The sequence below is a fragment of the Bubalus kerabau genome, chromosome 1, assembly GCF_029407905.1.
Source record: "Bubalus kerabau isolate K-KA32 ecotype Philippines breed swamp buffalo chromosome 1, PCC_UOA_SB_1v2, whole genome shotgun sequence".
NCBI classification, from domain to species: domain Eukaryota; kingdom Metazoa; phylum Chordata; class Mammalia; order Artiodactyla; family Bovidae; genus Bubalus; species Bubalus kerabau.
Window position 1 is genome coordinate 129,407,585 of NC_073624.1, and position 27,700 is coordinate 129,435,284.

The 27,700-nt window shown below is 42.1% G+C and overlaps 1 protein-coding gene across 1 annotated transcript in view; it reads right to left on the minus strand.

Annotated features, from left to right (window-relative positions):
- PCNX2 (pecanex 2) overlaps window positions 1-27,700 on the minus strand; it is a 299,231-nt gene that overhangs the window by 227,738 nt on the left and 43,793 nt on the right. Inside the window, exons 9-10 of the mRNA XM_055588352.1 lie at window positions 14,136-14,271; window positions 8,951-9,096 (exon numbers count right to left, since the gene is read on the minus strand). Coding sequence (XP_055444327.1) covers window positions 8,951-9,096; window positions 14,136-14,271 — 282 coding nt within the window. The remainder of the gene's footprint in view (window positions 1-8,950; window positions 9,097-14,135; window positions 14,272-27,700) is intronic.

The window sequence follows — 27,700 nt, forward strand, 5'->3', positions numbered from 1 at the left end:
AGGGAACAGTTGAAAGGGAGGATGGTGTGGACCCCAAGGTCAAGAGTTTAGATGGACTAATCACTAGAATTCTGAGTGAAGTGAAGTCGCTCAGTCGTGTCCGACTCTTTGCGACCCCATGGACTGTAGCCTACAAGGCTCCTCCATCCATGGGATTTTCCAGGCAAGAATACTGGAGTGGGTTGCCATTTCCTTCTCCAGGAGATCTTCCTGACCCAGGGATTGAACCCAGGTCTCCCGCATTGCAGAAGGATTCTTTACCAGCTGAGCCACAAGGGAAACCAAGAATATTGGAGAGGGTGGCCTATCCCTTCTCCAGCGGATCTTCCCGACCCAGGAATCAAACCAGAATCTCCTGCATTACAGGTGGATTCTCTACCAGCTGAGCTATCTTATATTGCCTATTTTTTTCCATGTACCTATTGGTCTTTTCCATTAAATTATGATCATTTTCAGACAGGAACAGTTGGCTACTTCATCCTTGGCATGCTCAGGCACTCCTGAATGTCTTTCTTTAATTAATGGATTTTATTTTTAAAGCAGCCTTATTTTTTTTGAGTTTTTTAAATGTGAACCATTTTTTAAGTCTTTATTGAATTTGTTACACTATTGCTTCTGTTCTTTATGTTTGGGGTTTTTTGGCCATGAGGTACGTAGGATCTTAGCTCCTCAACCAAGAATCACATCCCTACACCCTTCCTTTGAAGGTGAATTCTTAATCACTGAACTCCTATGGAAGTCCCTAGAGCAGTTTTAGATTCACGACAAAATTGAGGAGAAAGTGTTACGAGTTCCTACATAGCTCCTACCTCCAAATATACACCCGCCTTCCCCCACCATCAACATCTCCCACTAGAGTGCTGCATGTGTTTTAACTGATGAAGCAACACTGACAAATCATTATCAACTAAAGTCCATAGTCTACATGATGGTTGCTTCCTGGTGATGTACATTCTATGGGTTTAAACAATGCTGTAATGATACATATCCACCATTATTGTATTATGCAGAGTATTTTCACTGCCCGAAAAATCCTCTGTGCTCTGCCTATTCATCCATCCTCTCTAACCCCTGGTAACCGCTCATCTTTTACTGTCTCCATAGATCTGCCTTGTCCAGATTCCATAATGAAATCATACAGTGCACAGCCTTTTCCGGTTAGCTTCTTTGCTTAGTAATACACATCAAAGGCCCTCTGTGCCTTTGCATGGCTTGATAGCTCTTTTCTTTCTACTGCTCAGTAATACTGACATACCACAATTTGTTTATCCATCACCTATGAAAAGACAGTTACTTCCAAGTTTTGGCAATTATGAATAAAGCATCTATAAATGCAGGTTTTTGTGTGGAAATAAGGAGCATGATTGGTAGGTCAAACTGTACTACTAGTGTGTTTAATTTGTAAGAAATTGCTGAGCTGTCTTCCAAAGTGGCTGTACCATTTTGCAATCCCACCAGCAATGACATGAGTCCTGCTGCCCCACACCCTTGCTGGCATTTGCTATTATCAGTGTTTTGGATTGGGCCTTTCTAAAAGGGGGCCTCCCTGATAGCTCAGTTGGTAAAGAATCCACCTGCAATGCAGGAGTTCCCGGTTCAATTCCTGGGTCGGGAAGATCCAGTGGAGAAGGGATAGGCTGCCCACTCCAGTATTCTTGGGCTTCCCTTATGGTTCAGCTGGTAAGGAACCTGGCTGCAATGCAGGAGACCTGGGTTCGATCCCTGCATTGGGAAGATTCCCCTGGAGAAGGGAAAGGCTACCCACTTCAGTATTCTGGCCTAGTCCATGGGGTTGCAAAGAGTCAGACACGAGTCAATGACATTCATTTTCTAATAGGTGTGTGGTGGCATCTCATCATTGTTTTAATTCATAATTTCCTAATGATATACAATGTGGAGCATCTTCTCAAACATTTATTTGCCATCTGAATATCTTCTCTAGTGAGGAATCTGTTCATATTTTTTCCCATTTTTTAATCAGGCAACCAAGAGGTATAAAAGTACAGAAATGTAAAGAACTTAGATATTAAGATCTCATGTTGAAAACTTTTTTAAAAACTGGGGGAAGGACAATAAATATTTGGTGAAAAGAGAAATTTAAGTATTTTTTATTCTTTACTATGTACTTTTTATAGGGCTAAATATATTTGTTTATGCAGTTCAGGTCTATAATTATGTATTCTTTAGTTTGCTCATAACATTTTGAAGTTATCTAAGACTATCTAAAAGCTTAGGAAATAAAACAAAAATTTCAATTAAAAAAAACTTTTTCTATTTGGAGAGAAAAAATAAAGTTCCTAAAAAGTAATTTTTCCCAGGTCCGCCTCCACCAGGACTCCATTCCTCCACCTCCCCACCATCACTCCCCTCCCACGGTTCCTCATAAATATTGGGTGAAGAAGTTTGCTCACTGGGTAGGGGGTGTCATGATTAAGGCTATACTTTAGAAAGATTTATCTTGCACAGGTTAACAAGATGCACTGGAGGGGAAAGGATAAACAGTACTCCCAGAGAGAAGTAACCAGAGCCTGAGAAAGTGACACACCTGGGAAATTAGAGGGGACGTGTGACTTTCAGACACAAAACAGAACAGGGCAGAAAAGACTCTGATTGGATGGATTATGCACCATAAGAGAGTGAAAGAATAAAGATGACATTAAGCTTTCAATCTGGGGGGAAAGGCTCATAATGGCAGAAACTGGGAAGGAGTTTGCTAAGGGAAGCTGATGCATTTGTTCATGTAACATAAGTGCTGCGAATACATCAGTGAATGAAACTCATAAAGTCTCCTTTCCAGTGGGCAGAGACATAAAATAAATAATACACACAGAGTAAGAACATGATAGACTATTTGAAGAGCATTCGTGCAATGGAAAAATGAAAAGAACAAGCTGAGAGGAGTTATGAGTGTGTGGACAGAGACCTGATGGATTTTATACAGGAAGGTCAGGCTAAGTCTCTCTAAGAAAAACCATTTGAAAGACAAAAGGGCCAGCCGTGCAGTTATCTGCGGGAAGAGCGCACCAGGAGGAGGGAACAGCCAGGGCAAAGGTCTTCAGGCTGGAAGAGGGCCTGGTGTGGTGACCAACAGGAAGACCAAGAGGCGCCCAACACTCTGTTGTGTTAAGAATAGTTCACCGGGAGATACGGGGGAATGTAGATTGGTGCAGCCACTACAGAGAACAGCAGGGAGGTTCCTTAAAAAACTGAAAATAGAGCTGTCGTACGATCCAGCAATCCCATTCCTGGGCATATATCCACAGAAAACCATAATTCAAAAAGATGCATGCACCTGTGCTCACAGCAGCACTATTTACAGTAGACAGGACGTGGGAGCAACCTAAATGCCCACTGAGAGATGAAAGCAGAAAGAAGATGTGGTATACATAAATGGAATACTACTCAGCCACAAAAGGAATGAAGTAATGCCATATGCAGCAACATGGATGGACCATGAGAGTATCATACTAAGTGCAGTAAGTCAGACAGAGAGATAAATATTATATGATATCACATATGTGAAATCTAAAATACAGCACAAATGAACTTATCTACAAAAGAGAAACAGACTCATACACGGAAAACAGACCGGTGGTTGCCAAGGGGGAGTGGGGCGGGGGAGGGATGGATTGGAAGTTTGGGATCAGCAGATGCAAGCTATTTTATACAGGACAGACAGACACCAAGGTCCTACTGTACAGCACAGGCAACTTTGGCCAATATCTTGTGACAAGCCATAATGGAAAAGAATATACATGGATAACTGAAACACTGTGCCCTACAGCAGAAATTAATGCAACACTGTAAATCAACTATTACTTCAATACAATTTTGAAAAAGAATAGTGTCCAGGGAGTATGGGTGTGAGCAGTTGATGCTCTTACAGTAACCCAGATGGGAGATGAAAGCAGCTCAAACAAAGGTGGCCACATTAAAGGTGGAAACCACAGTAGATACATTTGAAGGAGCAGTAAACATGATCTACGAGAAACTGAACGCAGGAGTGAAAGGAAAGAAGAGTTAAGGATTATGCCAAGATTTTTAACGAAAAGCTGGGAGGATAAGGTGGTCATCAGCTGAGGTGGGGGAGACCACAGGTGGAGCAGACCTGGGATGAGGTAGAGATGAAGAGCTCAGTTTCAACTCTGATTATGAGATGTCAACCCCATAGTTAGATACACAAGTAAAGAAATCAGGCAATAGGTCCAGGGTGGAGACAGAAATTGAGGGTCACTGGCAGATTAGCAGGATTTAAAGCCATGAGACTAAATGTGATCACTAAAGAAAAGCGGGTAGAAAGAGAAAGACCAAGGGCTGAGCAGCTCCTGAGACACCAACATGAAGAGGTCACCTGCAAAGGGGACCAGGAAGGAGCTACCAATGGGGCAGAAGGAAAACCAAGAGAGGGCTGAGCCCCGCAAACAAGAGAAGAGAGTGAACCAAGAATGAGAGTCCAGGGACATGACTGACAGGATCAACCACGACCTGGACCAGGGCAGGCTCCATGCGGCCCTGGGATCAGAAGACTGAATGCAAGGGGGTTATGAGAAAATGGGAGGAGAGAAACTGGAAAAAAAAATAACACGCAATGCTTGAAGGAGGTCTGCTGCAAGGAAACCTGGAGAAACGGGACAGCAGCTGGGGGAACGTGGTCCAGAGGATTTGTAAGGATGGGAGACATGACAGCACATCCTCACGATGATGACGATGGCGAGATTGCCCCTGCTTGTCACATGCCTAGCTCCCTGCTGTATTTCAGATCTGTGCGTTTCCTCCTCGGATAAGGCTTCTGTCGTCACCTGTCCTGACATCTGTGTCCTCTTCCCCTAGTTCCTCTATCCCAGGCCTTCAGGCGTGTCTTCCACGGCACCCAGGACCGTATGCTGCCTTAGCCCACTTCCCCCAGTGGAGTCAGGCTTCCTGAGCACAGGGGCTGTATGTCTGTTTCATTTATTGCTCTATACCCAGGGCTCCTTACAGAGCCTAGAGTGGATAGGTGTTTTGATTTTAAGAGTTGAATGAACAAATAAATGAATGAAATGATGCTTAGATGGACAGCTTTTTGTTTTAGATGCTAACCTGATAAACTGGTGAAAGAAAAAGAAAACCTAGGTGTTTTGCAAGGTGAGGGAACAGCAGAAGAGAAAGGAAGAGAAAATGATAAAAGAGAGACAAGTCTAAAAATATCTAAGCAGACTGGACGGCAAACTGAAGGCAAACGGGAGAGGTTGTGATCATAGGGACCCAGAACGCTACCATGATCAGAGGATAAGGAAACACATTCAAGGAAGATGAGTCTGAGTCCCAGAGAAAAGTTGAAAAACATCAAACAGAAGTCCCAACCTGGGGGAGTTCAGGGCAGCAATTAGTCTGATTTCAACTGCCTGTTATTCACCAAATTCTTCCAGTTTCTGCCAACACTTATAAGTTTGTTTTCTATTATATATGTGTTTACCAAGCTTTCATTTGGTAAATTCAAGTTCTCTCATCCATGTGACTTTAGATACTCCCAATGAATATCCAGGGTGATTTATGTATACATTTTCAAATAAAAAAACAGCTCCGGTCGTCAAAAACGTAAAATTTATCATGTGAATCCGTGTTTTCTTAAACAGACCTTTCAGATCATCAGTGAACTAACCAGGTGAGCTAAGGAGGGTGCTGTGCCCCAGGCCACGCTGGGGTGGTGACTTCTCACACCTGAGCATCTGTGTTTTCACAAAGCTCCCAGGCGGCTCTGTGTGCTGAGTGCTGCTCGACGGTCCTTGGGCGGGGCTGCTCTCCCCACACAAAGGTCCCAGGCTGCTCGGGTTTTCTAGGTCAGTGTTCTGGGTTTTCCTGCCTCCTTCCTCACTGTCAGCTGGGAGTCATGGCGTCCCTTCCTCCCCTCTTCATTGACTGCCAACTAGAAAACCAGATCACCAAGCTTGCGGGTGGACGACTGAAAGTAGGATTAGATGGGCTCTGGAGAAAGGGTGATCTCTCCTTTCTAAGGGCCTAAGTTTCAGTGTCTGCATTTGACAACACCTACTTTGGCCAGAAAGGAAACTGGTGGGCTACAGTCCACAGGGTCACAGAGAGTCAGACATGGCTAAAGTGACTTAGCACACACACAGCACACACACTTTGGCTACAATCATTTATTTCATTTAAAAATTTTTTCTTCTTTCTGGGTTCTGGGCCACATTCCAAGTAATAACATGAGCAAGTGTTCAGTCACGTCGGACTCTGCGACCCCACGGACTGTAGCCCGCCAGGCTCCTCTGTCCTTGGGATTCTCCAGGTAAGAATACTGGAGTGGGTTGCCATTTTCTTCTCCAGGGAATCTTCCCAACAACTAATATTTAAAGAATTCTTTCTATCATTAATTTGGTTTGATCCTCACATCCCCCCTGTGATTTGGTTTGTTGGGGTTTTTCCATAACATCTTACTGACTTTTTGGCCAACCCAATAGATTACCCCCATTTAACAGGAGACTGAGGGCAGTGGTAAAGAACCCACCTACCAATGCACAGGTTCCATCCCTGGGTCAGGAAGATCCCCTGGAGAAGGGAATGGCAACCCACTCCGGTATTCCTGGTGGAGAATCCCATGGACAGAGGAGCCTGGCGGGCTACAGTCCATGGGGTCACAAAGAGTGGGACATGACTTAGCACATAACTTGCAAGAGAGGTGATTAAAATGATTTAAGACTATAACCTTCACAAGATGATAATCATCTTTCTCATCATCTTTTTTTAGATCTTCACTGGATTTTCAGCTAATTTTCATCAGTGAGTGGATTTTAAAATAACAAACCCAGAAATCCATAGAAATATTTGTATTTAATATGAAGGGTTAAGGCAAGTTAGTTCAACTTCTGTTAATTTCTTTTTAAATGAATATTTCAAAAACACTTCTCACCTAACAGACTGTATTATCTTGAATTATTTTAGTCAAGTATGAAGTCTTCGTCTGAAGTGTGTGCCCCTGGGGTAACATAGTGTTGTTAGAAAAACCATTCTAACTCCCTTCCCTGACTTGTGGGTCCTGAAATTTGCTGTTGTAATTTTGCATGACTATAGTTTTTCAGTATGTGATCACACCATGTAAGACACTATGATAACAAGTAGTCACTGGGGGACCCACAACAGCCAGGCAGGCAACCAGCCTCCCCACTACCCCGCTGACTGGCATTTAACTGTGAAACTCCTGTGTTTTCTGATGACACCATTAGTAATAGCATCCGAATCTCCAAACCCACAACCTGTGAAATCACAATTCGTTGTTGTTGTCGTTTAGTCGTTAAGTCATATCCGACTCTCTTGTGACCCCAGGGACTGTAGCCCACCAGGCTCCTCTGTTCATGGGATTTCCCAGGCAAGACTACTGGAGTTGGGTTGCCATTTCCTTCTCGGGATTTTCCCGACCCAGGGATCAAAACCACATCTCCTGTATGAGCAGGTGGGTTCTTAATGACTGAGCCACCAAGGAAGCCCCCACAATTTATCTGCTCATATACTGATGTACATCCTGGTTCCTTTTAGTTTCTAATGATTATAAATACAGATATTAAAAACATTCATATGCAGTATTTATGTGGATGTTTTCAAATCAGGTAGGTAGTTACCTAGGAGTACAAATGATGAATTATATGGTAAAACTGTTTACTTTAGAAAACTGCCATCCTGTTTTTCAAATTAGCTGTACCATTCTGTTCTTCCACCAGTGATGAAAAAAGGGGTTTTTTGTCCCACATTCTTTCCAGCATTTGCTATTGTCAGTTTTGTTTGATTAAACATTCTTATAGTGTACAGTGATATCTCATCATTGCTTAAATTTGCAAATCTCTAGTGATATAAAATGATAGGCCTATTTTTATCAACTTGTTTGCCATTTGGATGTCTTCTTAGATGAGGGTTCTCTTCAGATCTTTAGCCCATATTTTAAAATTAGGTTGTTTTCTTATTATTGAGCTTTAAGTAGTCTTTGTATATCTTGGATATATATCTGATGTGTGCCTTGTAAATTTTTAATTTTTTTAAGTCTTTATTGAATCTGTCACAAGATTGCTTCTGTGTTTTTGTTGTTGTTGTTGTATGTTTTGGTTTTTTGGCCACAAGGTATATAGGATCTTAGCTCCCCAACCAGGGATCAAACCTACACCCCCCACATTGCAAGGTGAAGTCGCAACCACTGGACCACCAGGGAAGTCTCATAAATAATTTTTTCTGTCAATGACTTGTCTTTTCATTCTTTTATACTGTCTTTTTGCAGAATAAAGGTTTAAATTTTAATAAAAATATTATTTAAAAAAAGATCACAATCTGGTCTTCTGTATACCCCGAGGGGGATGGAAATGGGAAGTCCCTTCTTTGGTCCCCAACTCCATCATGCCTTACTCAACCTGACCCCTGCCACCCACCTCCACCTCCCCACCCAGTACCCTCAGCTCCAACCCCACAGCACTGCATCTTGAGAAATAGTGGTGAGAAAGAGTAATAGGGTTAAAAGGAAAGACTAGCATCCAAAGTATAGGATAGAGTATTTAGAACCCAAGTCCTGAAAGGAAAGGGTGAGACATCACTCCTTCCCCCTCCATGTCCCTCCTCCCCTCCCCACGCCACATCCACACACCCAAGCTCTGCCCTCAACATGGCAGCTGCAGGCTCTCCTACAAAAACTGGCAAAAGATGAGCAGACCCAGGCATAATATTGTCCCCAAACCTTAAGACTAAACCATGCTACCAAACTCTCCTAGTTCCCATTTTAACCGCTCAATGACAATTTCTTCATTTGTCGGGATCTCACTGCTTTGACTCTGGGTTTGCAGCACAAAAAGTGGACACCTTGGAAAAGCCCCAGAGAATTTCAGCCTGAGGCCAAACTGCTTATTACCAGCAAGCCAGCGCACACTGCCATGCCCCACTTGTGTCTTTCCCCAGCACATGTGCGTGCCTGGAGGCTTACCTATCAAGTAACGCCAGCAAGGTAAGGCGATCATACCAGACTTTAATCCACTTGCCAGGGAAAATGATAAACTTGTAAAACTGCTCTCGGTTAAACTTTCCTTGTGTGGAGGAACAGGATGAATCTTCCAGATCCTGACTCAGATGCTTTTAGATACGGAAATAAAAAACAGAGAGAGGGTTTCACGTAGACGTGTTATTGTCAGGAAAATAAGCCTCCTGATTTAAAAGTACCAAAAGCAGATGTTTAAATTCTGAAATGGAAACCAACAGAGTCCATAAAAAAAATGGGCACCCTAACAAAAGGACAATGATCAACAGAAAAGGTCTTTTCTTCCCAGCTTTATTTTTTGTACTATTATTGATTTACAATGTTATGTGAGTTTCAGTTGTACAGCAAAGTGGTTTAGTTATACATATACACATATTCATTCTTTTCTGTATTCTTTTCCCTTATAGGTTATCACAAAATACCAAGTATAGTTCTCTATGCTATACAGTAGATCCTTGTTGCAGAAAAGGTCTTTTTTACCAATACATTTCAATTTCATTATAATGTGACATTAAAATTATGCTACTTATATCAAAATACTACTGTTAGGCCAGGAAACTGCCATGAAAGTAATTATTATGAAAGATCAGAATTCAACAAAAGGCCTTAAATGACATTATTTTTGAAAGGTATGTTATTTAATGTAATGCTGAGATAAATATTTAAATTCTTTTTAAGTAAAAAGATTTTCATCCACAGTACACAGGTCTTCAGTGAAGCCCAATATAAGACCTGAAATATTTATCAGAAAAAAAAATTAAACCAATAAAACAGAAACAGGTGGAGGAATTTAATCTCAGATTTAAAACATTTTCACCCCAAATTCATCTCTGATTGGATCTAATCTAGTGGAAAGGAATTCAATTTTGAAAAAAATTAGTCTCCGTTCATTTGCTGAACAAATACTTAATGAGCCCCAGCCCGCTGCAGACCTTCTATTTCTAATCTGTGGGGTTGCTTTTTTTTGTAACTGTGGTTAAAAAAAATACATAATATAAAATTTATATCTTAACCATTTTGTATGTATGCATTTCAGTAGCAATAATATTCATATTATTATTCATGTTTTCATCTTGCAAAACTGAAACCCTGTCCACATTGAACACTAACTCCCCACACTCCTCTACTTTCTGTCTCCAGGAATTTGACCCCTCTGGGTACCTCCTATCAGTGGAATTAAAGAGTATCGTTCCTTGGTGACTGGCTTGTTTCATTTATAATAATGATCTCAAGTTCTATCATGTTTCAGGTATCAAAATTTTTTTTTAAGGCTGAATAAAATTTCATTTTATGGATAGACCACTTTTGTTTATTCATTCATCTGTCGACAGATGCTTGGGTTGCATCCACCTCTGGCGGGATATTCACTATTCACAATCATGAATAATGCTGTTGTGAACACGCACACGCAAGTATCTGTTGGATTCCCTGCATTAGGCTCTTTGAATATACACCAAAAAGTGGAATTGGTGGATTATGCTAGCTTGCATTTTTATTTGTTTGCTTTCGTCTTATATTTTTCCAAAAAGGATTTTCAGTAGGCTCTAATTTCCTGTAGGCTAAGCTGAAGCTCCAATACTTTGGCCACCTTATGCGAACAGCTGACTCATTGGGAAAGACCTTGATACTGTGAAACATTGAAAGCAGAAGGAGAAGAGGGCAACAGAGGATGAGATGGTTGGATGGCGTCACTGATTCAATGGACACGAACTTGGGCAAACTCCAGGAGATGGTGAGTGACAGAAGCCTGGCGTGCTGCAGTCCACAGGGTCACAAAGAGTCGGATACGACTTGGTGACTGAACAACAACATAAGACACAGAAGACTGAGAGGAAGGACCAAGATAAGTAAAGGGAGGAGGAGGACAGCATGGAAGAGCAGCCATGGAGGTAAAGCTACCTTTCAGTGGTCTCATTCACTCCTCTCAGACTTACAAAGAAGAAGGTCATACTTGGGCAGACTGCATAATTTTTCCTTAATTCACTGAAAGTCGCTGATGTCAAAACACCTAGTATGCATAAGGGCAACACATCTGCTTCACTGGAGACCATGTGCAACCCTCCTAGGGGGCTAACTTCCCCATATCTGTGTTCCCAGATGCTAATTCCCTGACAGCTATGGAGCATAGGTTATTCAGACTATAAAATATTAACACAAAGAGCATTTCAAGGGAAAGTTGATCCATTGTGAAGGTAATATGCAGGTTGACAATATATAGGATGGATTGGGCTATACTATTAGAGGTAAGTTGAGATTATAAGTGCTGCTTGTGTCTGGAATTTGACTCCAACAGAAAAGAGAGCCTCGAAGAAACTTCCTGCTGTCCTGTCAGCAAGAACAGCATCTTCTTTTAATGACAATGAACTTATGAAAGTCAAAGTGTTACGTGCTCAGTCGTGTCTGACTCTTTGCGACCCCATGGACTGCGGTGCGCCAGCTCCTCTGTCCCTGGAACTCTCCAGGCAAGAATACTGGAGTGGGTTGCCATTCCCTTCTCCAGGGGATCTTCCCGACCCAGGGATCGAACCTGGGTCTCCCACATTGCAGGCAGATTCTTTCCTGTCTAAGCCACCAGGGAAGCCCAGTGAATTTGTAACTTAGAGTAAATCTTCCTCTCAAAAGAAATCCCTTCTCTTTATGCTCCATGAACTAAGAGTGCAAGTAAGAAATAAAGCACGTGTACCAGCTGAGTAGGGTTTACCATTCCGTGGTGTGGGAATCCAGCATGATGTATAAACACGTCAAGGAGAAGCAACAGTGGAAGTGACAACACTCTTTTGAATAGTAAGAAAATACTCTCTTTTAGACAGTAGCTTTAGGGAAGGTCACTATAAAAAATCACATGAAGACCATGTCCACATCTTTCGTAAAACTTATTAATATGCACAACTGGCATATTATGCTATTTATTGCTGCTTAAATGAAAATCATCTCAAAGAAAAAATGGTTTGACTTCGGTGTGAGTTTGCTAGGGCTAACACAATGAAGGACCACAAATGGGGTGTCTTAGACAACAGAACTGTATTTCCAAGCTACCTGAAAAATTCAAGAGTTCCATAAAACTCATAAGAATTTTAATGATACTAATAATTAATACTGATTATTAAAGGCATAATTTTGCCATACATTCTCATTAATCTTCAAAGCCTCATAATAACTCTTCCACAGATGCAAACTACCACATACAGGATGGATGGGCAACAAGGCCCTACTTCACAGGGAAATATAATCAATATCTTGTGATAAACCATAATGGAAAAGAGTAGGAAAAAGAATACATATAACTGAATCACTTTGCTGTAGGGCAGAAATTAACACAATGTTGTAAATCAACTATACGTCAACAAAAAACTTTAAATGAAAATAAAAAAAATAGTCTCTTCAAGAGTTCCATAACTAATGAGCATTTTGATGATGTTAACAATGGCCCTGAAGATAGCCTCTTCAATAAGTGGTGCTGGTAAAACTGGACTGCTATGTGCAAAATAATGAAATCAGAACACTACCTAATACCACACACAAAGATAAACTCAAAATGGATTAAAGATCTAAGTGTAAGGCCAGAAATTATAAAATTCTTAGAGGAAACATAAGCAGAACACTCGATGACATAAATCAAAGCGAGATCTTCTATGACCCACCTCCTAGAGTAATGGAAATAAAAACAGAAATAAACAAGTGGGACCTAATCAAACTGAAAAGCTTTTGCACAGCAAAGGAAACTACAAACAAAATGAAAAGACAACCCTCAGAATGGGAGAAAATAATAGCAAAGGAAACAACTGACAAAGATTCATTTCCAAAATACACAAGCAGCTCATGCAATTCAGTACCAGAAAAGCAAACAATCCAATCAAAAAGTGGGAAAGGGACCTGAAGAGACATTTCTCCAAAGAAGACATACAGAGGACTAACAAACACATGAAAAGATGCTCAATATCACTCATTATTAGAGAAATGCATTAGAGAAAAGAAGGATAGGGAAGCACTGCAGTCCATGGGGTTGCAAAGAGTAGGACACGACTGAGTGACTGAACAACAATAACTGTACTTTGCAAGGTACTACACTGTAAGATTAAAAATGTTACCCTTATTTTTGTACTTATTTGTTTTTTACGTATTATTTGTGTGGAAAGTATTACAAACTTCTTGTAGCACAGTACTGTATAGCCAACTGTGTCAGCTGGGTACCTGGGCTAACTGTTGCACTGATGAACAAATTGGACTTAACAAACATACTCTCAGAACAGAACACATTTGTATATACGGGACTTACTGTATTTCTTTTTGTAGGCGAGATTCTCTAGAAGAAATCAAAACATGGTCAGGAAGAAGGTAAGCAGAGCAGTAAAGAAATGTTACACAAACTCGACAGTATCTCATTTATAGCCCTCTTCTTTCAATCTGCACCTGCTGAAATCTACCTTTCTTCAAGGTCTAGCCCAAGTGTCCTTTCTTCTAAGGAGCCTTCCCATAGACATTCTCCAAAATGCCCTGATAGAATGTGCAGCTCTAAGTTCATGACTGGTTGTATGTCTTTCCTCCCATGTTCTTTTTGAATTCTTTGCTCTGTGTCTTAGAGTCTCATTAAAAGTGAAGTAATAAGTGAATGAACATCAGTAAGTTAATCTCTCAGTAAAATAACAGAAAGCTGCATCTTTTAAGTGCTTGATGATCATGTCATTTGTTCCATGAATAAAGTCTCTCTTCAAGCCAAGATTCTCTTTCAAAATTTCTGCATGCCTAAATTATAAGGCTATAATAAATTAATAAATATCTAGATAATTTCCAAACCCTGCAGCGAGAAAAAGCCATTCCAATCAACTGAGGTTTTGTGGAATTTGTGCAACTCGGCAACAAAAGATCAATGTAAATCAATTTCTAATACACTGGAAGAACAATCAAGACTAATAACCCATTAGCATCAGTGAAAATGTATTATCTAAATGGTATGTTATCTAAATGGTCTCTTTTCACATTCATCCAGTAGTCTACCATGAAGTGATGTAACCACAACCCTCTGATGTAAAATTCAGGACAAGACTGGACTAATTCTGTTAGGGAAACCAACCCGGAAACAGGTTTCAGGACCCCTGCTTCTGGAACATTCACAATAGGTGATGCTGGGACTTACCCGTGGGGTTTCTGACTGGGTCCTCCTAGCCACCATCAGTAACAGCTGCTGTTGAAGAGCGCTGACTGCAGGGTCCCCAGAAGAAGGATCTTGACTCTCAGAAGTCGTGGTACTGGAGGAGCTAATCTGCAAGTCTCTGAGGATGGGCAAAACAAACACTTTGATTACCCGGAAGTACTGGAAATCATCTATTTATTACACCCAAACACAAGGACAGCATGGATCCTTAATGCAGGTTGCAAGCAAGTTTTTTCCACCTTGCATGAGTAGTTCCACTTCCATCTCTAAGAATTTTCCACAGTTTGTTGTGATCCACAGAGTCAAAGGCTTTAGCGTAGTTAATGAAGCAGAAGTAGATGTTTTTCTGGACTTCCTTGCTTTTCTCTATGATCCAATGAACGTTGGCAATTTGATCTCCGGCTTCTCTGCCTTTTCTCAATTCAGCTTGTACACTAGAAGTTCTTGGTGCACGTACTGCTGAAGCCTAGCTTGAAGGATTCTGAGCCTAACCTTACTAGCATGTGAAATGAGTGCAATTGTACAGTAGTTAGAACATTCTTTGGCATTGCCCTTCTTTGGTACTGGAATGAAAACAGCTTTTCCAGTCCTGTGACCACCGGTGGGAAAGACTGAAGGCAAAATGAGAAGAGGGCAGCAGAAGATGAGATGGTTAGATAGCATCACCAACTCAATGGACTTGAATTTGAGCAAACGCAGTGAAGAACAGGGAAGCCTGGCATGCTACAGTCCATGGGGTTACAAAGAGTTTGATACAACTTAGTGACTGAACAACAATGAGTGTTCTAAGTTGACAATTGCATGTGCCATGCTACCTTCAGCAAAGGGCAGTCATCTTGCACACATTCAAATAACTCAGGTTGTCCAGAGATATACGGTGCCATGGGATAAGCAGGTGGACACTTGGTGTTCTAGAGACAATGATCTCAATTTTCTATATATTTAGTGGAAGGGGAGGTGGTAGCAACAGTCTCTAGCTTCCTATTTTGCACAAACAATAAACAGTGAGCCGGATCATTCCCAAGACACTGATCAGGAAGAAACAGTGATGATCTAACACCTCTGCTACCTCCTTCACCCCCAACACTGTCCGCACCTCCTCCTCACCCCCACCGCCACCCAAAGCAAGGAGAGTAGAGAGCAGAGCAAAGCAAAGAAATGCCTCAGGTAGTTGTAAAAGAGGACATTAATAAGCTAGCTTTAATCTGTATCTAAAGAACTTTATTGTTGTTAATTGCATATAAACTGTCAGGACTAAAATTAATAGAACTCTTTAAGTAAATGCAAGCTTGGCACTTTCCCTTTGGCTCAGAAAGCAACAAGTAGAATATACTTTTCCATCTGCTTTTCTAGCAGGGCACCCATAACTTTGAGGAGACAATCGGTTGCCTCACCTGCAGCCATCTCTAACAGAATTCCTGCTCATGGAACTCTAGTTTTATTCAATCATCCAAGACTGTATGCTCCAGAACAGACGAGGTCCCTCCCTGACCCCTGGAGTAAATCCTGGTTACTTCATGCCCATCAGGAGAACTCCATTCACTCTGGCCAGTCCTGGTTTTGGCAGAGGAGTGTAACACTACTCTAAGAGGCCACCATGGAACAAACGGGTGGTGGCCACAGATAAGGATGCTCACAGGCAAGTTTCTCTACTTCTTTTTTTCAGTTTTTAAAAAATTAATTTATTTTTGAAGTATAGTTGATTTACAATGCTGTATTAATTTCAGGTGTACAGCAAAGCAATTCAGTTATATAGGGCTTCCCAGGTGGCTCAGTGGTAAAGAATCTGCCTGCAATGCATGAGACCCGGCTTCGATCCCTGAGTTGGGAAGATCCTCTGGAGAAGGAAATGGCAACCCACTCCAGTATTCTTTCTTATCCAGGAAATCCCACGGACAGAGGAGCCTCAAGAGCTGTAGTCAATAGATTGCAAAAGAGTCAGACATGACTTAGCAACTAAACAACAACAACAAATATGTATATGTTCTTTTTAGATTTTTTTTCCATTTAGGTTATTAAAAAATATTGAGTAGAAGTCCCTATGCTATACATTCAGTCCTTGTTGTTTATTTTATACATAGTACTGTGTATATGTTAATCCCAAACTCCTAATTTATCCCCACCACAGTTTTCCCCTTTGGTTACCAGAAGTTTGCTTTCTATGTCTGTGAATCTGTTTCTGTTTCACAAATAAATCCATTTATACAATTTTTTTAGATGCCACATATACATGATATTATATGATATTTGTCTTTCCCTGTCTGACTTCACTCAGTATGACAATCTCTAGGTCCACCCAGGTTGCTGCAAATGGCATTATTTTGCTCGTTTTTATGGCTGAGTGGTAATGTCTTCTGATTTCTAGTCTCATGTTTCAGTACAAAGTCTCTGACAAGTTTTTAGATCTTTCTTTTTCCCAACTCCCTACTACTGGATTCATGAACAGACAAATACTCTCCAGGAACGGTGTTTAAAATACATCCACTATTCTCACATGCACGCACACAAAGACACAGATTTCTCTACAGTTTTGAAACATGATTTATGATTATTTGATGACACATTGAATAAAGGCCTCCTTGTAAAGAACCACTTAGGAAATATTGTATGTTAACACCGGGGTTTGAGAAATGTGTCACGTGGGATAAGTACATGGATTTTGAAAACATAAAAATCCTATCCTTCTATTATGTGGATGACTGTTCCATAAACAGCCCTTTTGCTTCCTGTCCATATTGGTGGTGTAATGCCTGTCACTAATAGAGAAAAAAGGTTGGATGTATAAAAACAGTGTTCATTCAAACCTTTGCGCTTTGTGTAGAAACCTCTGAGGACTACACTTCTGTCATCTCATAGCTAAATACAGTAGAATTGGAAAGATCTTGTTAATACAAATTCAGAGAAACCCAAAACTCAGCAAATGCCAAAGCTTCACTAAACCCAAAAGATTAATCTGACTTCACTGTAGGTAATGTAGGTGATGCCTATAAACAGCCAGGGGCAGGATGGAGATGTGAGAAAATCTAGACAGTGTATATCGCCCTCTGTTGCCAACTGAAATAAACTACGAACAGACTATTGTGTAAGGTGTTAACAGTTCCTTCAGAGCAACCTTCCTTCTGCCAGGAAACATGGTCCAAAAGAAAGTGCTGGATTTGTTGCATATTGTTTAGCATGCTTCTGATGGCAAAGTAAAAATAACAATAGATAACACTATTTTTCTTGAGAAAGCCATTTAAAAATCCTATGTAAAAATCTAGGGTTTGGTTTTCTGTTCAAAATCTTCTGGATGAGTTCTAGAATTAAACAGAACTAGGGCGGTGCCACTGGTGAAGAAGCTACCTGCCAACACAGGATATATGCAAGAGCCATGGGTTCCACCCCTGGGTTGGGAAGATCCCCGGGAGGAGGAAACGGCAGCCCACTCCAGTATCTTGGCCTAGGAAATCCCATGACAGAGGAGCCTGGTGACCCTATGGACAAGAGAAGTCCATGGGGTCACAAAGAGTCGGACATGACTGAGCAACTAAGCATGCACACCCGGGTTTAAGTTATCGCTCTGCTGTTTACTATCTGTGGCTATAAGTATGTTGTTTTCCTACCTCAAATCCGCCTATAAATAAGACCCTACTGTACAGAACAAGGACTAGATTCAGTATCCTCTGATAGACCATAATGGAAAAGAATATGAAAAAAAAGAATGTATATGTATGTATAATTGAAACACTTTGCTGTATGGCAGAAATTAACACATCATTATAAATCAGCTATAATTCAGTAAAATAATTTTTTAAAACCCTCACCTATAAGACAGGGATGATGTCTTCCTCATAGAGATTGTTGTAAGAATTAAAGCAGACTGGGTATGGTACTTCTCATATATTAGTCGCTTAATAACTATACTTTTAATAACCTTCTTATTTCCTTCTATTGATGTAAGACCTGACTTTGCACATTCTCATATGAAATAGTACACTGGCCCCTATATTTTTCACACAAATAACATACTAATTCTAGTTGTCTTTATGAGCAGGATTGAGGGGGGAGTGCCTTGCCCTCAACTTACTCTTAATCTTTTTCTTTGCGTAAAGACAGATTCAAACAGCATATCAAGCTCCTCTTAATTACCCTCTTTTACAGAAGTTTAGTATCCTAGGCGAATCATGATGATATAAAGAGAGATTCTTTTCTGAGCTTTATGACTGGTGTGTCCTCACCAGAAAACCCGCCTTGTTATGTGTATAAAGGTTTCCTATTTTACTAGGAGATGTGTAACGCTGTTTCCAGGGGTGAAAAGATGTATCTTCTTCATGTGGCATAGTTTTCTGGGGTCCAGAAGTTGAAGTGAACCATGGGCATCAGCTTTTCCACTCAAGAACCAATGAGACTATGATGTCACAAAATCACTCAGTGGACAGGACTTTTCCTACCAACCCTCCAAGAATTCCCATCCAACCTTCCTTTTCTTGCATCTCTTCTCAGACTATCTGCTGTCTCTTCTCCTGATCTTAGCTGTGGGCTGTTTAGATTTAGAATCATCTAAAAAGTTTCTGTTGGGGGGAAGGGATAAATTAGCAGTTTGGGAGTAATAGCATATATATAAAATAATCAACAAGGACCTACTGTATAGCACAGGGAAATCTACTCAATATTTTATAATAACCTATATGGGAAAAGAATCTGGAAAAATATATATATATAAAATAACTGAATCACTTTGCTGTACACCTAAAACTAACACACCATTGTAAATCAACTATATTTCAATTTTTTAAAAATCTCCAAAGAAGTCTCTGTTTCACTAACTTAAGGCTAGAGACTTCCCCCATATTAATAAATATAATGTTAAAATGCTAAGCTTCAGGAGATATTTCCGCCTCTATAATAGCAATGGAAGTGGAAATATTCCAACCCTGTAGTAATTACACTCTGAACTACAATAGAGCCGTATTTGCACATCTGGTCTTGATTTTCCTGCTCTCTGGTTAATCTCTGGTCAACTAGTTTGGTTCAGAGCTATAACTTAGATGTTTGTTGTTGTTGTTGTTTAGTCACTAAGTCGTGTTCAACTCTCTTGCGATCCCATGGACTGTAGCCCTCTAGTTCCTCTGTCCAAGGTTTTCTCCAGGCAAGAGTATGGGAGTGGGTTGCTACTTCCTCCTTCAAGGGATCGTGCTGACCCACCCAGGGATCGAACCCACATCTCCTGTGTCTCCTGCATTGGTAGGCTGATTCTTTACCACTGAGCCACCTAGGAAGCCCCATGGCATAGATATACAAATTTAAACTAGGTCAAGCTTACACCAACAGCAGAAATAGTGATGAATGGAAATTACAAAAAGAGAAGCCACAGGAGGAAACAAAGATGAACCAGGGGCCAGAATGGTGCATTTTCTCATCGACAGAGTTGGGTTTCAAATTCACAGTGACCACATTGTACTATATTGCACTCTCCAGGTTTTCACTCACCCCAGCTTCTGTAAGCAACAAATAACTGAAACACATTTTCCCACCGATGTAGAAAGAAGTCCTTGAAATTCTTCATCTTCCCCACATCTCAAAACTTACAGGCTACCACCCTGAGGGAGAGGGCCTCTCTTTCTGCCAGTCCTTCCTTGTTTTACGGGCTTCCTCGGGGGCCATGGGAACAAGTCACCCAGAGGGGCAGCCTGGAGATGAAAGCCAAAGTCACATGTGCAAGACGTGGGATCTTTACATAAAGACGCACTGTTTTGGAAACTCTAACCTGTTATTTAGAATTTGAACAGGGATTCTTGCTTTAAACTCTGCAAACAACTCTTCTTTTATATGACAGCAAAATTCGTCTTTGCATTTGAGAAAAAGAGCAGCAGCCTGGGAGCCGGTCAGGGCCTCCAGCATGGGATGAGACTGCCACCGTGTGGCAGCCGGGGCTGTGACCATGGAGACAGACTCCCACTGAGCCACAGGGCCTCTTCCCCAGGGTTCAGAGAAAGTGCCTGGGAAAAAAGAAGTCTTTCTAGGGTCAACCTCACAAACCCTCCATTGTTAGGACTCTGCGCCTGCATGAAATTTTCATCTATCTAGTGGTAGGCTACAGTCCGTGGGGTTGCTAAGAGTCAGACACGACTGAGCAACTTCACTTTCACTTTTCACTTTCATGCACTGGAGGAGGAAATGGCAACCCACTCCAGTGTTCTTGCCTGGAGAATCCCAGGGATTGGGGAGCCTGGTGGGCTGCCGTCAATGGGGTCGCACAGAGTCGGACACGACTGAAGCGACTTAGCAGCAGCAGCAGCAGCAGTGTGTCTAAGAAAACAAAATAAGGACTACAGTGAAAGGATCTGATATTAACAACAGAAAAACAAGAGAGAGAGAGGACACAGGAATTGTGGAATAGCGGGAACTTCGCAGAGGCAAACCCCTGGAAGGTCCTCTGCTTTTTCCAGATATTTCCACCTCTGTGTGACCTTGGAAAAGACCCTGATGCTGGGAAAGACTGAAGACAGAAGGGGCCGACAAAGGATGAGATGGTTGAATGACATTACCCACTCAATGGACATGCTTTTGAGCAAACTCCAGGAGAAGGTGAAGGACAGGGAAGCCTGGAGCGCTGCAGTCCATGGGGTTGCAAAGAGTTGGGCATGACTTAGCAACTGAACAAATGTGATCAAAGGCACCAAGAACCCCCACGCCAGCAGTTTTCAAAGTAACTCAGTAACACATAACTCTCTCATGCAGATCAACAGAGTGAAGCAGCTATGTACGTATCTTGAATATCTATCACTGGAGTTAACATTTTCAACTCATTCCTGAGGGGAACACAAAACTAGGCATATCTAATATTGAGAGAATTTACAACATTTTACATTTTGCCCACCTAATTGACTAACATCCATGCCTCACATTCTAGCTGAGCTAATGCAAAGAAGAGAATCCTAAAGAGGTGTCTTGTTTTGGTTTTTTACAACTTTCTGCCTGCTTACCTTCTTTGGGATCCAGGTACTTAAGCACGATGGCTTTGAAAGGCTTTCCTGAGAGTTGATCCTAGTAAGTAAGGGAGGTTTTACTGAGACTAGGGTCAGAGAGGCTAATAATAATAATGTTCAACAAAAAAGTAAGAACTCTGAGAAGACAATAAAGATTAAGTGCACTTCAATCCATCTTTGGAATGTAGTACCTAATGGGTTTAGAGGTTTAGAGTAGCTTTCAAAAGCAAGCCTAATGTATAAGCATAACAATATCTGTTTCAATATGCACTATTGCATGCATGTGAGTCACTCAGTCATATTCGAGTCTTTGTGACCCCAGGGACTGCAGCCCTCCAGGCTTCTCTGTCCATGGGACTCTCCAGGCAAGAATACTGGAGTGGGTTGCCATTTCCTTCTCCAAATATGTAGTACAATGATTCATAAATAAACAGAAGCTCAAAACAAGTGAATCCAGATAAATATAAATAGATGATTACTAATGTAATCTACTCTACTTTTTTTTTAATAGAAACAAGTTGAGATACAAAAATCCCTGATAAAGATCCTATAAACCGATTCGCTCCAGATGAGTTTACCATTCAGTAGACCAAGGCTACTTTATGAGTAATAGATTCTCAAAATGAATGTAAACACTATGTCTTTTCATAAGATTTCACTGGGGAGCAGATGATATGCATTTTGTGCGCACTTTTAAAAATTTTGTATACATTTGCATGAGATTGCTTTTGACACTAGAAAAGGTCTTATAATACTAAAGCATGGTTGTACATCATTTACAGAAGAAAGCTCTTCTATGTTGCTTGCAAGAATTCACAGATGAAAGAAAGGTAAATCTTTGCTGAACAAAGAACAGAAACTATCAAATTTTCATTGCAAGACATACAGAGGAAATAATAAAAGTCCGCTTTGCAGTGAACCCTTTGGACACAAAACACACTTCAACTTTTATGCAGCTTCATCTTCAACTTCCTAGGCAGAGAGACTATTTCAACTTCGATTTTCTAGGCAGATGAGCTCATAGGAGGGTCTGAGCTGAATCAGTCCTGTGTCCTGGGTAATAAATTTATCCTCTGAAATTTTTTTTTACATAGCAATTCTGAACTCTGCTATTCAAGCCATTGTCCCTTATTCTAGTTTCTGAGGCAAGCAGAAGTACATGAGATAATGTTACCAAAGGTACTGGCTTTCTGGACAGTTATTGTACAACCAGAAAATACCGCTTATATTTCTCTGGCAGTTAATGAGAAATGTATTGGTTCCCACCATGACGGAGGGACCAAGGAGGGAAATTTGTTTCCTCCCCTGGTTTCCTCCAGGAATCCCCAGAGAGACATGGAAGTTACACAGCAAACAATTCCCTATTCATACTTGGGAGTCAGGGATATAAAACTGTCACATGGCAACTAGACTTAACAATGGTGAAGAGGAATGGCTTTCTGGCCAATAATGAGAATCAGGGGTTTAATGGCCTAGTTGGAGGCGATCCCAGCCACTGAAGTCGCCTTAAAGGGAAAAGACTGTTTTTCTAATATCTTCCATGGCTGAAGGGCTTAGAAACCCCCAACTCGGAATCCTTCCAAGTTCAACATCAAACTTTATGTTTACTCTGATAGGAGAACTCTAAATGTAATGGCATTATAAGCCAGGCATAAAATAGTAAAGTACCTTCTCTAAAACCACCAAAGAGGCCAAAAAGCTGGAACACAACAGGTTGATAGACTACAAGGTACTTAACCGTCTTTAAAATCTCATAAAGTGACTCATAAAAGTGCGAGAGGAAAGACTTTCCTCAGCGTGAAGTCCAGCTCTATTGCTGCGTAAAGTCATGGTGAACCTTAACCACCACCCCACTGCTTCTGTTTGGAGACCATTTAACAAGAGCTCACATTGCCCAGCGTCCGCTGTGAGAGATACCATACTAAGCACTGCATAAGGTTGCTGTTCAGCTACTCAGCCGTGCCTGACTCTCTGTGACCCCGTGGACTGCCAGCACACCAGGCACACCCTTCACCATCTCCACTGTCTTCACTATGTTTGAGTTTGCTCAGACATATGTGCTTTGAACCGGTGATGTCATCCAACTATCTTGTCGTCTGTCGTCCCCTTCTCCTCCTGCCCTCAATCTTTCCCTGCATCAGGGTCTTTTCCAATGAGTCGGCTGTTCACATCAGGTGGCCAAAGTATTGGAGCTTCAGCTATGATATTTAGCTTTTGAAGCCACCCACTGAATTCATTCCTAGTATTATTTCCATTTATGGATTAGAAAGCTGATGCTTCAAATGATCAAGAAAGCTGCTCAGTGTCAAACCCAAAGTTACTCTTTGTGCAGGAATGGGAATCTGAGTCAGTCCAAGATGAAAGTTCAAGCTGCAGACACAACCCCTCTGATGTCAGGGAAGTGTGGCTTTCCTTCAGGAAATGTCAGCTTTCCATCACAGTCATCTCTCATATGGACAAAGAAAATCATTTCCATTGAATGGAATATAACGCTAGAAAATAAAATTTGAGACTCAACCTCAATTTTTACAGAGAAGGGTTAAAAAGAGTCAGTTCGCAGGGTTTTTTCCCCTCCATTTTGCCACTTATGAAAGGAGAAGATAACATTCTGTATTACGAATATACACCAAGTGTGTGCTGCTAAGTCTCTTTAGTTGAGTCCAACTCTTTGCAACTCCACGGACTGTAGCCCAGCAGGCTCCTCTGTCCATGGAATTCTCCAGGCAAGAATACTGGAGTGGGCTATGTGCCCTCCTACAGGGGATCTTCCTGATCCAAGGATTGAACCCGCATTTCCTACAGCTCCTGCATTGCAGGTGGATTTTTTACCACTGAGCTACCAGGGAAGCCCTCATATATATACTATTATGTATAAGTTAATTAACAAGGACCTACTATATAGTGGGTTCAATCCCTGCATCAAGAAGATCCCCTGGAGGACAGCATGACAGCCCACTCCAGTATTCTTGTCTGGAGAATCCCATGGACAGAGGAGCCTGGTGGGCTACTGTCCATGGGGTCTCAAATAAGTGACTAACACACACACACAGCATAGCACAGGGAACTGTACTCAGTGCTCTGTGATGACCTACATGGGAAGAGAATCCAAAAAAAAGGGGGGGGATATATGTATATGTATAGCTGATTCACCTTGCTGTACAGCAAAAACTAACACAAAGCAGTAAAGCAACTATACGTCAATAAAAGTTAAATTTTAAAAAATACGTTGACCAGACAAACTCCTATTGCTTCTGGCTCTTGCCCTCCAACAATCGGGTGAGGGAGTGATCTGTTGGTGCTGTTTGAATAATCCACTTTCACTGGGTTGTTTCTCTGCTGCTGCTAAGTCACTTCAGTTGTGTCCAACTCTGTGTGACCCCATAGATGGCAGAGAGGTCTAATTACTTCTGCTGCAAGCAAAGCCAAACATGACATCCTCCACGGGATTTCACACCCCACCTCTCCCGCTCCTACTCTATCTCTTATCTGCTATCCCTACATGACCAGTTGGTGTCTGCTATCCAGAACTCTAATTGGGCTACCTTGTCATTTCCAATGATTAATTTGATTCAGTTCACTATTTACCGAACATCTACCTACAGAGGGCTAAGTGAGGGCTACAGAGGCACCCTAGTATTTTTATTTGTTGTTTAGTCACTAAATTGTGTCCAACTCTCTGCAACCCCATGAACTGTAGCCCACCAGGCTCCTTTGTCCGTGGGATTCTCCAGGCAAGAATACTGGAGTGGGTAGCCAGTTCCTTCTCCAGGGGATCTTCCTGACCCAGCAACTGAACCCGTGCTTCCTGCATTTGGCAGACGGATTCTTTACCACTGAGCCACCAGAGAACCCCAGAGGCACCCTAGCCATGGTGACTTTTCCTTAAACAAGAACAGTCTAGAAGAGCTGGGCGTCTCCTGCACCAGGGAGAGTGTGGCAAGCTCCTCTAACAGCAGCATGGAGGGACGGAGTAATTGTCATGGAAGGACTGACACAGGAAAGATGGATATAAGAGGCAGATAGTAATCTGTGCTTGGAAAGAAGAGAATTCCAGAAGGTAGAAGTGCATGGAGATGGGCGTTCCAGGCAAAAACAGGCAGAGGCCTGGAAGAGGAAGGGTTGGAGGCCAGCGCCATGGGCCTCCAGGAGTGAAGCAGTGAAGCATGGGCTGTGAAGGGTGCCTGGAGGAGGTGGGGTTCCACGTAAGAGCACCCCAATATCACATGTGTTAGCAAGAGGACTGCCTCACCCAGGTCTCAGAGCACTCACAGGCCTCAGCCAACCATACATGTTATCTGTGGCCTATGGCAATTCAAAAAAATATTAAAATCAATAACATTAGACAAAATAGAGGGACGTCCCTGGTGATTCAGGAGTTAAGACTTCGCCTTCCAATGCCAGGAATGTGGGTTCAATTCCTGGTAAGTGGCTAAGATCCCACAGGCCTCTCAGACAAAAAACCAGAAACATAAAAAATAAAAGAATACATTATTGAGTATTATAACAAATTCAGTAAAGATTTTTTTTAATGGTCCACATCAAAAAAAAATCTTTTTAAAAAATGGATTTTTACAGATAAATGGGAATTTCTAGCTCCTCTTGGGAATAAATTGGAAAGTCTGGCCACCCAGGCTTCCCAAGCTGCCATAAGCGCCCTAAATAGCCCTCTAGCAAGTGCATGTGCTCAGTCGTGTCCGAATCTTTGCAACCCCATGGACTGTAGCCCACCAGGCTCCTCTGTCCATGAGATTTTCCAGGCAAGAATATGGGATGGGTTGCCATTTCCTCCTCCAGGGGATCTTCCCAACTCAGGGATCAAACCCACATCTCTTGTGTCTCCTGCATTGGCAGGTGGAGTCTTTACCACTGGTGCCACAGGACCAACGCCCTCCAATGGATTCAGCACCCAACACCCCTCGCATTTGATTCTGGGTCCACTTCACCCATTTGTCCCTCCTGCCTGGCACCCAGCAATTGAGGCTGTGGCCCCTGCCTGCAGAAGGGTGCTGGGGGAGGAATTTAAGAGTCCCCCGGCCTCTTAGTAGCTACTGAGGTTGGGCTTGTTTCTTCACCAGTCTCTGTTTCCTTTTCTATCTAATGCAGCTAATATCACCTGCCTCTCCTTTGTCACATGGATGGAAGGGGATACTTTAGTACTTAGCACAGTGCTTAGTGCAGAATACGGCATCGATAAGCGATGGCTGCTGCCACCACTATGACAGGAAAACACTCCTTCAGGGCCAGGAGCTGCCAGAATGCTGCTTCCCACGGAAAGACTCGAGGCCACTGGGGTACAGTGTAGTGTGAGTGACTTGGCCCTCTAAGTTACAAACTCCGGGCCCGCTGTCATTGCTCTTGATCAGCTATGTGCTGTTCTGATGCCTTTACCTCTAGCATTAAAGAAAGGAATGACACTCTCTATATATACAGACACACACACAGGTATGTTAATGAAAGGATTGTTGTTGTTCAGTTGCTAAGTCGTGTTCAACTCTTTGCGACCCCATGGACTGCAGCACACACAGGACACCAGAACATAAGGCGCCCAGGTCAGTAAGTGTCTAATATGCTACCGGGGAAGAGCGGAGAGATAGCTCCAGAAAGAATGAAGCAGCTGGGTCAAAGTGGAATCGATGCCCAGTTGTGGATGTGTCTCGTGGTGAAAGTAAAGTCTGATGCTATAAAGAACAATATTGCATAGGAACCTGGAATGTTAGGTCCATGAATCAAGGTGAATTGGATGTGGTCAATGCAAAAATTAACACACTCAAACTAAACCAGCTTGGAATTTCCCTGGTGGTCCAGTGGCTAAGACTCTGCTCTCCCAATGCAGAAAGCCCAGGTTCAAACCTGGTCAGGGAACTAGATCCCAATGCCAAAACTAAAGATCCCGTGTGCGGCAAATAAGACCTGCTGCTGCTGCTGCTAAGTTGCTTCAGTTGTGTCCGACTCTGTGCGACCCTGTAGATAGCAGCCCACCAGGCTCCGCCGTCCCTGGGACTCTCCAGGCAAGAACACTGGAATGGGTTGCCATTTCCTTCTCCAATGCATGAAAGTGAAAAGTGAAAGTGAAGTCGCTCAGTCATGTCTGACTCTTTGCAACCCCATGGACCTACTAGGCTCCTCCATCTATGGGAGTTTCCAGGCAAGAGTACTGGAGTGGGTTGCCATTGCCTTCTCCAAATAAGACCTAGTGCAACCAAATAAATACATAAATTCTTTTTGAAAACAACAACAACAAATTAAACCAGCCTGTTTGCTTTTATCCCAAAGATAGTGAAAGTGTTAGTCAGTCAGTGTGTCTGACTCTCTGCAACCCCACGGACTGTAACCCACCAGGCTCCTCTGTCCATGGAATTCTCCAGGCAAGAATACTGGAGTGGGTTGGTCATTCCCTTCTCCAGGTGATCTTCCCAACCCAGAGATAGAACCCAGGTCTCCCTCATTGTGGGCAGATGATAGCCTGAGCCACCCAGGAAGCCCTGCTCTCATCCTATCTTACCACAATTTTTCGTTCATACAACCAGTTCAAAAATACCCAAGCCATCACTACACCACACGCATCCACAAAAGCCGTCT